At 35.8% G+C, this 18,399-nt stretch overlaps 1 protein-coding gene across 4 annotated transcripts in view; it reads right to left on the minus strand.

The window, feature by feature from the left end:
• Positions 1-1,404: 1,404 nt before the first annotated feature.
• The window catches only part of TAPT1 (transmembrane anterior posterior transformation 1), a 50,849-nt gene continuing 33,854 nt past the window's right edge, over positions 1,405-18,399 (minus strand). For all 4 annotated transcript variants that reach the window (XM_032685336.1, XM_032685335.1, XM_032685338.1 and 1 more), the window contains 7 exons: positions 15,483-15,563; positions 14,511-14,620; positions 12,857-12,916; positions 11,359-11,427; positions 9,749-9,825; positions 6,147-6,307; positions 1,405-3,528 (listed from right to left, as the gene is read on the minus strand). In XM_032685336.1, coding sequence (XP_032541227.1) covers positions 3,299-3,528; positions 6,147-6,307; positions 9,749-9,825; positions 11,359-11,427; positions 12,857-12,916; positions 14,511-14,620; positions 15,483-15,563 — 788 coding nt within the window. In that variant the 3' untranslated portion in view covers positions 1,405-3,298. The remainder of the gene's footprint in view (positions 3,529-6,146; positions 6,308-9,748; positions 9,826-11,358; positions 11,428-12,856; positions 12,917-14,510; positions 14,621-15,482; positions 15,564-18,399) is intronic.

Genomic DNA, 18,399 nt, shown 5'->3' on the forward strand with positions numbered 1-18,399 from the left:
AGCAGCCACAACTGGGTAAATACTGGCTTTAACAAGTAACCTCATCAACTATGCTGACTCACAGAAACACAATTCTAAATGAATGCTTAGAGTACAGAAAATTTTGCACCACAAAAATCAAGACAAAGTTGAAAAGTTTCAACACACTCACTCTAAATTAAGAGGCAAGTAAATTAACAGTGTGCTTGTCATTGTAAAACTACTTTGCTTGAGGGAAAATTCTGCTTGGCTGTTGAACATCTGAAAGGCTTCAAAAGACTAATTAAATAATCCTGTCAAAACAGTTGTTCCTTAATGCTCCCATAAAGAATAATACTAATTATGAATATATACTGTACTCAATGTGTGCATTTGGAATTAATTTGGCAACTGTGACTTTAGCTCAAATATCACTGCTTGACTAGATTTTATTTTTGGAGGGATTTATCAATTGAAGAACTGCATTTATTCACTACTTAACTTCTGATGCTTTTACATATATCAGTGTCAAGAGAGGAGCTTTTCAAGAAAACCTGAATAAACAGCTGTATCTATAGATGAGAAATTTGGTGTTGCTGGGGTTTTTTTGTTTGGTGGTTTGTTCCTCCTCAGCCACCTCTAGAGTTCTGAGAGGACCACCCAGGGCCAGAGAAGCAGCTGTGACCCTTCACTGCTAGATATCCAAGGAATGAATCCCTGTAAATCATGAACAAAAACATGAGAACAATCAGAGAGCTTGCAGCAAGAGGAAACAATGATGTTTCATGCCTAGCTGATCCCCTATGAGGCTTCCAGAGTTTAAGGGGAAGTGTTGTGTTTGCAGTGCCCTCTACAACCAGTGCCTCGAGCACACCTTTGCACCATCGTGACCTGCAGGTCAATGAAGTTATGCCTACACAGCAGGCAGAGGGGTACCAGCCATATCCCAAAACCCAGCTTTAGACTGCTTTAGATCTGGGTACCACAATTCAACTGTCAAAACAAACCAACCAAGGCTCCCAGTCCCAGGAGGATCCAGGACAGGACTCAGACCCAAGTGCAATCAGCCATTACCCTTCCACTGCTACCACCTTGTGCTCAGGGAAGGATTTGCCTGTGCTTATTCTGCATTGATATTTGTCTTTGTTGTGTAGGTGTAAGTAGACCAACTGTAGTAATTGACTGCACAAATTACAACTCCCCTAAGATACAGTATTTTTTCATTTACATGGTGTGTGCCCTTAAAAACCAAATTAATAATAGGCTGGCATAAACCAACTGCTACAGAAATAGATTTGAAGTAAAGCCATTGATAACCCAGTTCTTATGCACATTTGTGTTCCACATTTGCAGGAATCTTACTTTATGGAAATCAGAATTTAATACATTAAATACATTGCAAGATCACCAATTCTAAATACTAAAAAAGAAATCTCAACGCTGTACTTTTCCTTTTTTAAACAAATATTACAAAATTGAATTTTATTGAGTTTCACACAAGATGCACTTATAAAATTGATACAGAATGTCATTCAACAGAAAAAAAAATGAAAGCAATTTCAAGCTTTCTTTAGCAACTGCTGAATAATTATGAAGTAAGATACACCAAATTGACAGATAATCTTAATCTCAACGTGTGAACATCTCCAATCAGTATAAAACACATCAAAATTTAAAGAATTTCTAATTTGTCCACAGCACAAGTCCTCTTCTTTTTACTCTCATCCCTGATCAGTAACTAGAGATTTTGGCCATTACTCCCACTACTCTTAATGGGAGAGGAGAGGCTGAAAGACTGCAGCAACAAGTTCCCACTGAGCAGACCACATTGCCTGTACTGCAGTTCTCATTACCAAGTCTGCTCAGATAAGTAACAACTCTGTCCAACTGCCTCCGTTTGCTGTATTACTGTAGTCCTGCAAGTTTCAGGGATAAGCACATACATTAAATTTTCAAATGTTCATATAGCAAATAAACTTGGGCTTTCCCACTCTGACAAGTTATGAAATTAGCAAAGAGCAAATTGTCTTCATTTGTCCAGCACTGAAGTACTTTTATGATACCTTTCCTTGAAAAGTGAAACTGGTGCTTACTTAAATGTCTGAAAGGCATAGGAAGCTAATGCTGTGTTTTAACAAAATATGAAAAATTTATCATTAACTAAGGGGTCTCTCTCTTCTGATACAAGACTCCAACCCAAGTTTTGAGCTCAAATTTAATCCATTCTTGTTCTGAGGATTCAAAACCGTCTTTTGTGAACTCTTTCACAACTGCATCTCACATCAGAAATTAAGATGCATTGTAATGCTTTATAGATCTACTGAAGTTTGACTACAACCAATCAATTAAATTAAGATGCATAATTCTGATTTGATTGTCAGTATTAGCTTTTACAAGCATGTTCTCAGGCAAGTTAATACACAGATGTCATTCTTCTAAGAGTCAAATGCAAAAGGTACTTCTTTTCTGCTGTGTTAATGCCGTACATACAGTTCCAACATGACACTTCTTCGCTGCAGTTAACATTGCTGTTTCTAAACATTAGAAGTGTCCCTTTAAGATCTTTTCCCACAGCAACAAAAAATCCTCAGCTTTTAAAAGTAATTTTCTAAATAATTTGCCTTGCAGGACACACAACACATAAAATGGATATGCTTCATATTTGCCCAGTTAACCAGAACCTTCATTACCGTGATCTTTCCTTGGTGTTTAGTATTCAGATAAAATACTATGCAGTAAGTCTTTCACTTAAAGGCAAAATTTTATTCTGATTACAAGATTTTCAAGATACATCTTGAAAAGGTTTTTGTTGACAAGAATAACTATCTTGACTTACTGGTTTGTGTATGTGTTATGTACCAATGCTTTATGCGTTTGTCGATATAAGCACAAGTTTTGAATTCTGCTTGCAGATGTTTAATAAAACATGGTAACAGGATAGGCAAGCTTCTGGTCAAGTTGTCATACATTTCCAGGAATATCCTTACACTGGAGGAACCTTCATGAAAAACAGTGTTCTGGAAGCATGGTTTCATAACGCAGAACAGGATTATGTTTTTTTCCAGTCTGTTTTCCAGCAAAGTGACACTGCAGCTCTGCCACCAGGCTAGAGACTCACGATCCACCACATTTTCCAAGAGGCAAGCTAAAGATCACTTACTTGACCTGACCAGATACCAAGCCAAGTTACTTGTAGAAAGAAATTAATATTCTTTTTTGCCATTAATAATTTAAGTTTTTAAATAAATATTTATGTGCCTTTTGGCAACTGTCCATTCTGGTAGCATCTGCTGTCCCAACAGCTCAGTATCCTTAGCACATTGATTTAAAAAAAAAAATCTTAGTCAATTCTGTTTCCACAAATAGTAAACCTGTCTATCTCCAACAAGTCTTTCTTTGCAGACCTGTGTTTTAATTCTGAACTGTCTTGGCTTATATCTTTTTCTTCTCCATCAGGAGTCGTCAGAAATTGATCAGAATTGCTTGTTACAAGTAAAGATGGCGTACTGTCCTTCTGATGCACAGGCTGATTGGTAACTGATGTAGATCCGTTTTCATCTGTGGAAATTCCTGTTGGAACAGAAGACAATTACAAAGATAATCATGAGTTTAACATGGACATATTGATGCAATTTGTAACATCCAGATTCACGCAAAGCTATTCTAAAAAAGTGCACTGCATCAAATCAGCAGAAGCAAGAGAATGCTTTCTGGAAGCTACTACCTCTTATTAGCTTTACTGTAAGAGATTTCCTTTCCTAATTTAGTAAATGGATAGAAAATTAACTCTACAGAAGTTCAAATAATGAGCAAGTGCATAAGCAGCAGAGTATTTTTCTGGTTTACATGCTCATTTTTTTGGCTTAAGCAAAAAGATTTTTGACAGTTGTGTGAATCACACAAATATTTTCTACTGAAATGAACAAAAGGAATCTCTGTGGCAGGAACTAGATGTGCCTAATCCTCTACATAAGTACAGTAAACCTGCCTTCTCTAGGGATGGCTAATAAATGACTCATGCACTGCTACACACTTTACTAGCACTGACTCTTAAAGCAGTGCTGTTAAAGATGTCTATTTTTATTCCTGCCTCTTACTTCAGGGGGACTGAACACTGGCTTCATTAACCCAAGATATTTGTAAGTAATATCCACGTATTGTTTCCATATTTTGTTAAAATTTTTGAAGAACTAAAATGCACAAGCAAATGACAAAGAAATATTTTTTCTTATTTACTATCTCCTTGTAAAGACAGAGGTATTGTTTCTAAAGAAATCTGAAAACATCTGACTGATGTGGAGAGTACGGCAGACCAGCCCAAGGGAACCTTACTTGTCAGAATGGTAGAACTATCCAAATTACTACAAAAATTTATTTCTGTAGAACATCTGTTCACAGTGTACCAACTACTACTTGAAGGTACATGGATTATGCTCTACAGTCTTATGCAAGTTAAGGTAATAAACTTGCTCTGAGAAAGGAGACAAGTAATGCTAATTGTAGAACTTGGTTACAAACATAAGTATTTTCTAACTCATCATCGGCTTACAGACTCAGCTGTCAGCCCACAAGTGATTACCAGTAATTAGAACTTTCATTCTTCAAGAGCAAGTTTAAAATTTTATTCTTCAAAATTTTAACTGTTTCTGTGGACGAAATGGAAATCTTCAGAAAATAAATTGACTTAAATTATAAGCTGGCAGAAAGGAGATGAGATTAATTCCCTTACTCTAATTCTAATAAGAGATGGGTTGAACAACTGTATTGAAAAAACCTGATGAGTGGGAGATGGAGATTAACTAAGATTGTAGACCCCAGTAGTAATAATGCAAATACACAAAAGCTGTGAAAGGTAAAATTATTCGCATAATTGATTTCAAGTAAATAAAGAACTGTTAAAAAAGTATAAAATCCAAAAAAAATGTAAAGTCAAGCCTTTTAATCACCAATGCTCAGAATATTCTAAATAAAATCTGCAAAAGCTTTTTGGTTGCTACTTTTCGATCAAAATCTTTCCATGGCAAGAGGAAATAAACATCTCTGCTACTTCAGTTAAAAATAGTCTTCAGGATATATATACTCTAAGTTTAACACTCAGTATAAAGTAAGTGCAACTTATTAAGTGTCATACCCAACTGTAGTGCTAGAATGTTTAATTAAAACATTATCATCACGATACTCCTCCAATAAAATGCAAAAGACATTTACACCAATTCATATTACATTCTTTCATCACGAACGTAAAGCAATTCTATTAATTTAAAAATAAATGCCTGCACCAAGTTTCTGCCTGATGTGATTTGACACAGGTGAGATGTAGAGATTTATGACTGAAACCGACAGATTCCTAACTCTCCTGTTGCTGGCGAGACACTCTGACGACTAACAGGCACCTTGCATTTCAAGCTGTTCACGTCGTTGGCAAGCAGTAGTGAACACAATAAAAGCCTCACTGTTAGGTTCTCTAGGGCTCTCATTGAGCTTTTCACAGAGGAAGATACAGTCCAATTCAGTTGATTGGAACAATGAAGGTTTCTGTTTCCTTCTTTAATGTGTCACAGAAGTACAACAATGCCACATTCCCATTATATATTAACTGCTAATGCTGACGACCTCTAGGAGAAAACTGCACTGCACAGACTTGAAATAAATTTAGTAGAGACCTGTTGAAATTCTTATTTGGATTTCATAAAGCTTTTCATTAATTTTTTCATGACAACTACAATTAATTATACCTAATTATCCCTATGCCTGAACCTACCATGTTTGACATTCATTTCCATCAGAAATACATAGATTGCTAACTAAACTTAAGCACTGCCACAGTTGATGTGTAAATATTTACTTATTTGTGCAGTGACAGTGCAGAGGGGTTTGGACTACGTGTTCTTAAAGGTCCCTTCCAACCCCAAACATTCTATAATTATGATTTTCAAACAAGAGCTTGCCACTGTTCCCTTGTTTCTATCACCTTTGTTTTTATCCATGTATAAGGGTGGGATCTTACCAGAGATAGGAGTATTCATTACCAAAAGAAGATGTATGAACTAAAAGCAATAAATTCTATTACTTATTTACTTATGTTCACAGCTGTGATATGGTACAATTAAGGTCCAGCAAGAGGGTGAATTTGCAGCATTTAATCTGAAAAAATTTTACTGAAAACGAACCAAGGCAATTAACCTTACCTTGGGTAGATTTAAACGTGCTTTGTTGTTTGCCAGCTGTCTTCCCTGGGGTTGCAGTCAGGACAGGATTGAATAATTTCTCCTCCATTTTTGCTTCCTTTACATATTGACATGATTTCCCCAGCAATACAATACTGTTAAGGACTTTGAGAGATATTAACCTGAAAAACATTGTTTACATATTTGCATTAGCATATTAAAATAATTGCATATTATTCATACTGCAATTACTTATATGAAAATAATTGCATATAGTTAGTGCTGCCTTAGAAGGATTAGCTAACAAATTAAATCCTTTCAATAGCGAGATCAAAAGGTAATTACCTTTTCCTAACAATTTATTTCAGATTCAGTGCTTAATTTTTTTTTCCTCCAGAAAGCATCTAGAGAAAAACATCAAGTTTTATCATTTAACTAAAGGACTACAGGGACAATTAAGCAGCCATTTAAGACATCAAACATTTAAACACAGAAGGAAAAAGGGTCCTCAACAGTCAAACATAAATGCACTACCCTTAGAACTGTAGCCATAAGTGTGCTCAGCCAAGGATCGCTTGTCGACTTTGAACCACAGGACAGCAAATATAGAATAAGGTTGGAAAAGACCTCCAAGATCATTGAGTCCAACCATTAACCCAGCACTGCCAAGATATCTAGCTTTCACAAATTATAGGCTAATTGTAATAACTACTTTTTCACATCACAGAAGACAGAGCATAAAACTCAACAAATCCAAAGATGTAGCACTGCATTAACCATCACAGCACAATCCAGCTGGTGGCAGATTCCTTTTCTACTATCACTAATTTGCAGCACAGACTCTGGCAAACTACTAAATCTCTTTTACATCTGTCTTTTCATTTGAAGAACAGGAAGGTCTCATCTACCACCAAGTGCTTTTAGATTTACCACTCAAATAAGCCTTGTAATATCTAAGTTCCATTACTAGCTAACACACGACTCACAGACCAATGTCCACTGCAGTGAGTGAAGGCTCACTGCAAAACGACAAGGAAACAATGATCTATTCTCTGTAGGATGAATGAAACACTCTGTAGGCAAATCAAGCTATGTAACAATAGTGAACCAAATGTAGACTCTAAATTCATTCTCCACTCTGAAAAGTCTGTTTATTATGTACATCACTAACAGACTAAAAAGCCAACTTGAAGTGAACATTCACAGATCCATGGAGCAGGTCTAACTGCTTAATCATAAAGTAAACCAACCACACTTCAGCAGCAGCTTCACTCTCTCTCACTACATTAATGTAATCAGAACTTGTCAGACACAAAAACACTTTTAAGGGAATTTTATGCAATACATTTACTTGTAAAAGAAATTTAGAGAAATGGAGGAATGAGCAGAGCACACCACTTTCAGTACTCTTAAGAAAGTGACATTTTAGTATCCAAGCAACCACAAAGAAAACATAATTTCATAGAAGTTGAAAGCTGTACTTCTCTACAATTGTATTAATCGGGACAGATTTTACTTCAGAGAGTTAAGAAGCTCTGCATGTTTAATGTTTTAGAGGTGTTTTTCTTACACTTCTTATGTAACATGTTTTTGTTCTGAGAGTAGGTTTTTACAGCATGATTTGTCTCTGATTTAATGAGATCAGAAGTTGAAAAGGCCATAAATCAACACTTTACTGTATCAGTTCCAGCTTCTCCTGGAAAATTATGCAAGTGTTTCTAGCAATTTTCCTTCATTCTATTCTGCCAGCCCACCCCAGGCTCAAATTTCTAACAACAATGTAAGTTTGTAGTTGTTCAAAATTCTAGAAAGAGAAAACTCAAGTTTCATATGCTGGGCAAGACTTTATTACTATAACTTACAGTACTACAGTTGTTATTTATCAATACAAAACAAATTACAGGCTCAATCCTTTGCCCAGTTAACTGTTTCAGATTTTATCACGTCATTTCTCACATATCTGTGCTATACTAATTTGATGAAAAGCTGAAATTTATGTTCATAACACAAAATACTTGAAAGATCCAAGAGGTAAGTTAGCTCCAAATCTGACATCATGGCAGAAGTAAAACTCTGTTCTCATTTTTCAACAAGGACAAAATAGACCAAAATGTATTTATTCTTGTGACCTATGCCTTCAAGGAGCAGCATTTAATACTTCATATTAATCACTTTAATTCTTCCTGCCCTCCACTCTCCAAGCCACAGCAGCAGTGAAAAATCCAGGACTGGGCTGCAGCAGTGGAATGGTAGAGGTAGGAAAATATTACATAAGTTGGGAAAAAGGAAAAACCAGAGTGCAGAATGAAAGTGCTGAGCTTGGTATACCATCTTGAATGTGATGATTAGGGGCTACTCCTTCAGTTATATAGAGCTGGCTTTAGGGTGAACACAGGCACAGCATGTAGTATGCTGGGGAAGAAATCAAAGTATGGTGCAAAGGAATGTGGCTGAAATTTTAATAATTGGCCTATATGCAATATCTCAAAGCCCTAGTTGTCTGACACTAAAAAGATGTGTCCCTACAGTGATGTGGACTAGACACATCTGATCAAGTGCTACTTTTTTTTTGCAGATAAAGGTCAGATTAGAGATAAGAGTCTATCTATTAATGAAAAATGTGCAGCAATCTTGTTCTTTTCATAAGCTATCGTAAAACAGTAGTCTCCTCTCTTCCCATGTACCTGCAGAACCACTCCCCCAGACCTAGAAGTCTTTCACTTCCCAAGCCTTGCTGCCTTCAATTATAAGCACAACTTGGTAGGACACTGGAAGAGATATTCCCACAATAATGCAGGGCAGGCTCTTTGTAGCAACTTGAATCACTTAATTCTTTATGATTAATTTTAGGATGATTCCAATATGTATCAGAACAGAGAGACAACAAACACTGACAGTTTTCCTAGAAACTGGCCATCCTTAGGCAGTCTACAGCAAGTGCCTTGAGACAGGCAAACTAGATTCCATTTGAAGTACAACTATGTGTATCTCAGAAGTACATATCGACTGGTGAGAAGCTAAAGATAACACAAGTATAAAGGGACTGGGCAGCAAAGGGATACTTGCAAAGCATTGGTTTTGGAAAACAAATTGCCACAGGACATTATATTCCTTAACTGAGATTACTTATTAACCTCACCCTTCCCAGAGAGGTGAGCCTTGCATTTACTTTTTTTTTCATACAGCAGTTTCCTAACACAAAGTAAACCTTGCATTTAACTACCAGAGAGAAAAATTCACAATCTGTTCAGAGCACTTAAACTGCTTATTTTTGTTGTCTTATTGAATTTTTTCCACAGAAAGCTTTATTCCTTAGAATTCAATTTTCATTTTTACGCAGAAGTACGGTGTTTGTCTGTTATAAATTCTCACAATTGTTTTTCCATTAGTTATTTTCATTAATGAAGTTACTTATTGAGGGCTATAATCCCTCAATGCAGTTACAGTATTTAGGGATCAATCTGCACTCATAATTTCAGATTATGAGCATAAGGGTTTTACATTTATGTTCTACTGAACATAAACTATGTTTACAACGATATCTAGAAGTATCAACAGAAGCTTCTTTCATATATCTGATCAAATAATGGTGAATACTTCTCAATTGTATGCATTTTACTTACCCACAGTAGAACAGTACAACACAAACATAAGCTAGGACTCCTTGTACTTTTATTGAGCTTGTTACGACTCTTATGAGCTGTTTTAAGAATAAAAGTTAATCAGTTAAAACTTAGCACACAGTTATAAACAGAACATCATAACAGACATTTCTTATTTGGTAAATTCAAGAAAAAGTAGAAACATTTACATTAACAGAAATTTATTCTAATGTTCTCCTTGGTAGTACCAACTATTCAAGATTTTGGGTTGAATAAGTATTATACTGCTTTGACAAAACTGAAGTCTGATAATGTTTCCTTCACCACTGACTTTCAAGTAAAATAAGTGAAAAAAGCCTTCAAAACTCAAGGGTTGGAAGGCGAGTTAACAAATTTTGAGGAAAATATCAAGAGATGTTGATGCAGCAAAACAGAATCGGTGTTTTGCACCAAGCTAACCTTATGAATACAAAACTGCTTTGTGGACTAGGTATATGACTCCCAAGTTTCACTAACATGATCCTGAAACCTCAGTTTGACTTCAGTAGTTCACAGTTAGGGTTTCAAGTTAGCGAAGCACTTAATTTTATTTTAAACCTATTAGTCTCCAGCATATCATATCATACCAGAACACAAATAACTTGAAAAAAGCATTTCAATTAAATTCTGACGGGATGTACTTTACGTCATTATAAAAGAAATAATGATTAGGATCATAGTTGTTTGTGGGGTTTTTTGTGGTGCTTCTTTTTAGGGTTTTGTTGGTTTAGTTTTGATTTGATTTTTTGTTTGTTTTAAATCCTGAGTACAAACCTACATAAAGCCTGTCAACAGTATTTTCCCCCATCTCAATGGGAGAACATTATATTTAAGTTAATTTATATTGATATTCTTCCAGGAAAATTGTGAATTAGCATATTTTCTGGCAAAACAAGTACACATTCCCAGCATTATGATAACTACTGCTTATCTACATGTGTGTATAGGGAAAATTAGAGCAGCTATTTACAGAAAACATTCTCCCATAGTTAATTCAAGACAGACAGCATGTGGACAAAGTTCCATTAATGAAGTGATTCATTTTACAGCAGCATGTACCAGTAACAGTCAATTATTTCAGAATGATGTATTCTACAACAGCTCAAAAGCTCAGTGCCCCATATAAAAGAATATTTAGTCATTAAGCATGCCATCACGGGGACAACCACAAGGACTACTATGAAAAACCTAAATAAACTGCTGCACTACTGCTAACCTTCTGGCAACCAGCTGCTTTGACTATTCCAAATGAACGAATAGGATAACTGCCAAAAGTAATATATGCTTAATAAACACAGATGTAGTTTAATTCCACTAGTACAATTCAAATTCTTACAAATTCTACCAAATTAATACATATTCGATTTTCTACGAAAGGCATTCTATGTTCTAAGAACCACTAACGCATTTGTGAAGTCATAAGTAGTATGTGATAGAGGTTATACTGAATGCTAACTCAACCGTCCAGCATCATTTCAGTTCCTTAACATGATAATTTCATCCTCAAAACATCCAGTCACCTATCTCAGAGGCACATAGTCTCAAAAGTGAGATCTTATTGACAGAAGACTGATAGGAAAGATACAACTTACTAAAACAGCAAGTGGAAGAGGAATGAAACCCATTCTTCTGGAAACTGAATCACTATAATCCGTATATGCCTAGGAAAAAAAGAGGAAGAATAATGAACTACTTATGCAAAGGAATGAGCTTATTTTCGCTTGGCATACCCTCTAGATAAGAATAAAGATCTGTTAACAAATACTATACTGGCATAAAGTGTACCTATTCACATTCTGGAATTCAAACGGAGATAGCTGTACTCTCAGACAAAAATGGGATACTGCCATGACCAGTAAGATTAGCTTCAGTGCTCTAAATCAAGAGAAACTGGAGTATAATAAAAATCCCTAAATCGAGAGCAATTAGGATACTGAATTCAAAGGCACTGCGATATTTTGTCTGTACATTATTAGTAGCTTAGAGAGCTTTTTGTATTAATTTGACTGATCCTCAAATAGTCTATAGAAAAAACTGTAACAGGGATAAAAGAACAATTATCCGCCACACTAGCAATTTAAACTATTTGACAAACATCTATAATTAGCCTTAAGATAACTATGTTAAAATAATTTTGAAAATGTGTTTACATTTGAACACTCCAAACAGTTTGCATGACAGCTTGCCCGCAGTACTGAACACTGCACCAGAGGTCAGTGCCCAAATGATGCTACTTCACTTCCCACAGAGGATCCTTAGGAAAAGTAATAGTTATCAAAACTAAAAAACTTGGGTTTTTTATTATTACCAAATTATTAATAATTAATTGTAACTGAAGATGCCTAATTTCTTTATGAGGTTTAACTACTTCATTCCTCACAACAGCCCTAGAAACATACTCAAGAAAACTACAGAAATTATTGCAATAATGTTCATTTAATAGTTAAAGCATGTATCTAGAGCACTGATGAGTGGAACCCTAACCAGTGAACCCTAACGAGCCCTCCTCCAGGAAAGGTGTGCTGTAAATAGTCTTCTAAAAAATTGTACTAAATAAAAACACAAGCGAGCTGTGTGTTCTATAAATATCCATGCCATAAACAGTAGCATACATGGTGCAAACATCCCTATACATCTGTGCACATTCTCTGTGAAGAAACAGAAAGTCCTAATGAACCCCGTGTTTTAACCCAACACAGTTAAAATAGTGTGAAAAGAACAGGAATCTAAAATTATCTCAAGAACATCCAGTTAAGTTTGCTTACTTTTCATGTATCTCAAAAAGGTTATGTTACAATCATCACAAAAAGGATGTTACAATCACCTGCTTAGTATAAGTGTATTTGGAAGAGACTTCTCAGCAATATATTAAATAAAGCCTGAACCGACCTAAACAACCGGACAAAAATAATACTATAAATCACAAGGAAATATTTGTTCTCTCTTATTAAAAAAAAGCAGAGTAGGATTTCAGCAGTGTAGGAATGTAATAGTACTGTATGTATTTCTTTAGTATTTTTTCCAATATCCTCCCCCCCATAACAACTATGTTAGTTAATACAAGAAAGTTCCTTTTATTTTCAGGCTTACATTTTTCTGTCGGCTGCTAACAAGGTCAAATGCAAGACTGGCTCTGTATTCACTGTAGACCTGGAAAACATCCAGCACATCAGATGTGTGATTAATTTGTTACCACACTTTATAAAAGCAACACAGCTATTAACAAAATATTTCCACAGAATGTTATAAACTTATGCATTTGCTGCAAGAGTCAAAGCCATTTTTTCTGAGGTCTGATGCACCCTTCAAGAGATGAACCTCTATTCCGGCAATAAAGCACCTTGCATATATATACAACAAACAAACAACACTATGTTTTAGGAACTGAATGAGGTTTTATAAATTTAATGAATTTCAGGCTCATCAGAAATACAAAATAAGACAAATCTCATTTACTTTTTTTCCCCTCAGAGTTCATAACTGGTTTTAAGCTACAGGAAAGCTAGCACTAGCATCAAATTAAACAAATGAGAGAGCTTTCTTATGCACCAAGCAAGTGAACCCACAAAAAAAGCAAAAGCAAATTGCATCAGAAGATGAGGGTTTTCCTTCTCTTTAACTTTTAACAGTTCTGCAAATTAAGACAGAAAAGTGTCTATTCTAAGGATAAGTGGCAGGACAACTTGCACTGCAGGTGTTAAAAATTCTGGAAAAAGTCTGACCTAGCAACCATAAATCTTTAGAACTTCATACAAAAAGATACAAATAAACCTTGCAAAATTGCTAATCACTACCCCCATCCTCCAGCTGTTTCAGCACTCTGAAGCATGCTACATTTTTGGCTATCATGACTTCATTACTGCTCTTTTCCACACTCTCTATATGAAAGTAGGGCATGCATAAATGCCTCTGGCATAAGGGAGCTTATTAAGTGCATCTATTACACTTGTTTCTCTACTGTACAATGCAGTTACTTTAGAGCTGTTGAAAAAGACAGCACTCCACAAGTTTTGATCTCATTTCCCGAAAAGTGGTTTTAATAGTGAAAAGACACTAACTCACATCTTCACAAATTTATCAAGTGCATCTGAATTCACACAATGTGGAAGACAAATGGCCAATGTATCATGCTGCAACACACAAGAAGTAACCTCATCTACTGCTTTAAAAGAAGGACTGGATAATATATGCGGCCCAAGAAATTTCAGGAGTGGGAAACTAACATAACCTACTTCATATTAGTGCTCCAGGGACAGTGGGAAAAAATCTGATTTCAGATTCCACTTTTAACACACATGCAAGAGCACAGTTAAAATAGCCTAACAAGGTCTGTTTTTCCAAAAGCCCGAATTTTAACCCACAAACTATTTTGTTAGGAAATGGTACAAGCTCTGTCTAGACTGCAGAACAAGCAACCTTCCATCAATTTAACTAATGATCACTTCACAAAAGCATCTGCCAGTTATGTGAATTGTAGCTATTATGTGAGCTGTTACACAACACTTGCAATAATTTATGGATCTGGAACTACTAATTTAGAAGCAGAGGTGTTACTTCCCCATTTAAAAGATGCTCAGAAGTATATTGTATCAGGAAATCAAGATTTTCCAAATTATATGTTATATATGAAAATAACTATTTTTACATTTTCTGCACTGGAAAAAATTTTAATGCTTAAAAAAAAATATTAGGAAAATAAACTACAACTTAAAAGAGCACTCAGCATTCCAAACAGGATACCTACATCTGCTGTGATGTCATTGAATTTTGTTATAAAGGCATGTTTCACAATATCCACCGCAATTTCTGAAGCAACCACCATGCAAACATCCGGGAATAACACCCAAAGATGATCTGTAGGTTGGGAAGAAACATGTTAGGCCATTTAATTTAATGCCAGGATACAAAATAAAGATTATAACACTTCTGCTCAACCGCAAAAAATCCTCAGGAGTCTGAGAGTCCATGACTTAACATCACCACTCAGCACTTAGTGTGCATCTTCCTTATTCCATCACTGTTCTAGAAACTTATCAGTACTATACAATCTCAGCACAGTTAGGATAAGGTTCCAAAGTCTTTACTTTGTAAGGCTTTATCTCTATTAGGAAAAAAACCTTTGCAAATAGTAGATAGTACAGGTTCAGTACATATAAGGAATAGGCAGAGCACCTGCAGTTTTTGACGCTAAAATTTAGGTAGACTGGAAACATTAAAGCAAAATACACCACATAGATGAGGCTCAAAATTATTAAAGCAATGTTTTAATAAAATAAAAATCAATATTTTATTCAATATTTATTCAATATGGTATTAAAATCCTAAGTATAATCAATATTAAATTAAGAATGGTATTTTTAACATCTTTATCAAATTCCAGCCTCGCAAAATAACATTTTCTAGGGAATCTTTCATTCTCTGTGTACCCCAAGGAAAGGAAAGGGCAGGGAAGAAATCATTCCATACACTACACGAAATATAACTATGCATGTTTATGGCACAACAACATATATTTCTAGCAGAGGATAGAGTCACTCTTAAAAGAATGCCAGAAATAGAAAAATGAGAATCTAAGGTATTTGACAAAATTAAGATTACTTAATTAAATGTTTTAGTTACCTTTATCTTTCAGATTAAGGAAAGAAGTAAGAGATACAGTTGCTGATTGGACAGGAATTTGTCATGTTTTATTTAATTTTTCTACTACTTTACTCACCTGGATTCCATGAGAACTGTTCCATATTTCTTAGACATACAATTAGTAGCAGCACGTAATTGGTGAACCTCTCCTTTATATCTAGATAAAAAAAAAAAAGCTGTCAACTCCAAAGAAACATTTGCTTGCATATACAGGTATCTACTCATTCTGAGGTTCTATCATTTATTGATTTTTGGGTTATATAACCTTTTCCACAAATTATTTAACCAGCTGGGAACGACACCACAGACAGGATTTCTGCAGCAGGCTGTGGCCTGGTCTGTCCGATGCTGCCCCACCTCAGGGTTCCAAGCAGCAGAGGGGACTTAAGTTGTGACTTACTATCACCTTTTCCAATATGTTAATAAAATAATCATCTTTCTCGATAAAATTTATGCTTTCCTTCTGGGACTCAAAAAGAACCAGCATCTCCTGGTACAAAAATGAAGATAATATACCCATCTGTCTTTTCAAGGTATTAGCAAGGTGCATTTCATTTTCTACAGATTGTGGATATCCAAATTGCTGTACACTGGGTTCAGTAATAAGAAGAAAAAAAGTGTTTCAAGACAACTATTCTGCCTTAGCTAGAAGGTTCCTACCAGTCTTTTACATCGCCACCTTAAAAGGGACCAGCAGGATGTATCAGCAGTTATCAAAACCATAAGTACTGTTCATTCATGGCTGGGCTTCGTGAACGAAGATTTGGGAAAGGCTCTATCCCCATTTGTTACAGGCACGCTGGTGGCTAATGAAGCCAATACGAGATAGACATGTCCGATTGCAAAAGGCACAGCAGAAAGACTCCTTAGTGGTATATTCTGCAAGGCACGATTCTTTCTGTGTTGTCTTTTCTCCTCAAGAGTGATCCTGCGTGCGTTCTCAAAGGAAGCAGCGGCGTTATAGATGGTGTGTCTCCAGACCTCCTGATTGGAGGCCAGAGTAGACCAGTTATGTTGATCAATATGGCCAAGGCTGAGATGTTGCTTCAGGGAGCCCTTGTATCTTTTTAAGTGCTGTAACACAAAAGCATTCTGACTACACACAAAGTCCTATGACTTGCCCTCCCAGACAGGGCAGTCTTTTGTTCTGCTTTGGTGCCCTGTCTCCAGAGATGATGCATACAGCTTGCTTCAGGAAGAAAGCATCACATTTTTTAGCTTACTAAAAAAACACCCTCCTGAAATTACTGAAAAACAGGGTAAAACCTAAAACAATATCACAATTAGCAAGTCCAAAGAAGTCTCTTTAGAAGACAGAGTTATTAGAAAAATCTGTGAAGATACTGTTATTGCTTATTACATCTGTTAATAACCATTACAATGATTTCTTTGTGGGCAAGTCACCTCCAAATCCAAAGAGTTCACTTCATCAAGTACCTCCTATATTCTGTGGGGTTCTAGCTACTGATTTTAGGAAAAAAGAAATAGAAATGTTCAGAAAAACACAAAAAAATTGAGCTGGTCAAAAAAAAAAAAAATTTGACTCTGTGTCAGCTTCCATCATCTCTGACTAAATACAGGTGAATAACAATGCTTGTGGCTGCAGTTGTATAGGGTGTGTATGGCATAACACAGTATAATAATACCTCTCATTTTAAAACAGAAGTTTCAAAATACTTTTAAGCCTGAAAAAATGGAGCAAAAAGAAGAGACCAAATCCTCCAGAAGAGGGGAACAAAAAGCACAGGATTCAAGAAGAATGAGATTGAACGTACACACGAAAAAAGACATGTCTTGGGGTACATAAATTCAGCTTTCAGTACAGGCTCGGGAACGGTCAGAGGAAGTACAAGCTTCCAAAACACAAGAAGTGATGTATTTATGGGGGAAGAAACAAGGAAATTCTTCAATACAATAAATTTAAAGCAGAAAAAACCAGGACATAGATAATCATAATTTCTCAGTTTCTTGCCAATAACACTCCAGCAACTCAAGCATGTTCTTCTTTGCTTCTAAATTCACAAAATACTGCCCAAATGACCAGAACACAGATTTTCTGGAAAATCTAGTTATGAGATACCACTTGGCGCTGTCACCAATGGATTAAAATGCAGTCAAGCATTCATTGATCTAAATTCTTTATCACATCCATTAGCAACCTGGAAATAATCACTGAGTTTTCAGACTTTTGTCCAGAATCTCAGACAGGTTTCATCTTGTATTTCCCGCATTGCATACTTCCACACTGCCATGATACATTGCTGGTCAGCTACGTGTAAGACAACACACAGATCTCATCTTCAGTGCTTCAGATCTTAGGGGGCCTTTATAGACAGTTATTCTCAAGTGGGAATTAAGGACCTTAATTCAAGCCTAAATATAAAAGCGTTGTCTCAAGCTAATCCTCCAGACATTTATTACCTGCTTGGTTTATGTACCTCACCAGACGACAGGATTAAATGGAGAAGGGACATCTTGGGCTTTAAATTTCCACTTGTGCTATAATAATAAACATTTTTCTTCCACTAATTTCTGAGACTGGGTGACAGGCTGACACCTATTTTTCCCCTCTGCTTTTTTTTCCTATTCTCATTGGCCTCCCCTCTAATCTGTTATCTCTGCTGTCGCAGCTGTTCAAGGCTGTTAGGAGTGAGACGAATGACTGTGCCTGCTCCTCTTCATCCTCATCTCTCTCATCAACTGACTGTCAGAGATGCAAGCAAGGGAGACAGCATTTTACAGCAATTTCAACAGTAATCCCAAACAATTAAAAAATTCATTTCATTTCTCACCCTTATGGACAAGGACAAAAAAGGCTTCAGGATATCCAAATCAACCACTGGTAATCAGTTTTAAATCCCAGTTAAAATTTCACAATACAAAATATGCAGCAGTAATGTTTCATCATTTATTACAAAGTTGTTTGATGCTACATATGTACATTCATGTTTTTTTAAACATGTGAGGGGAATTTCCTGTACCATGTATTGCCA

The sequence above is a fragment of the Chiroxiphia lanceolata genome, chromosome 4 (genome assembly GCF_009829145.1).
Source record: "Chiroxiphia lanceolata isolate bChiLan1 chromosome 4, bChiLan1.pri, whole genome shotgun sequence".
NCBI lineage: Eukaryota > Metazoa > Chordata > Aves > Passeriformes > Pipridae > Chiroxiphia > Chiroxiphia lanceolata.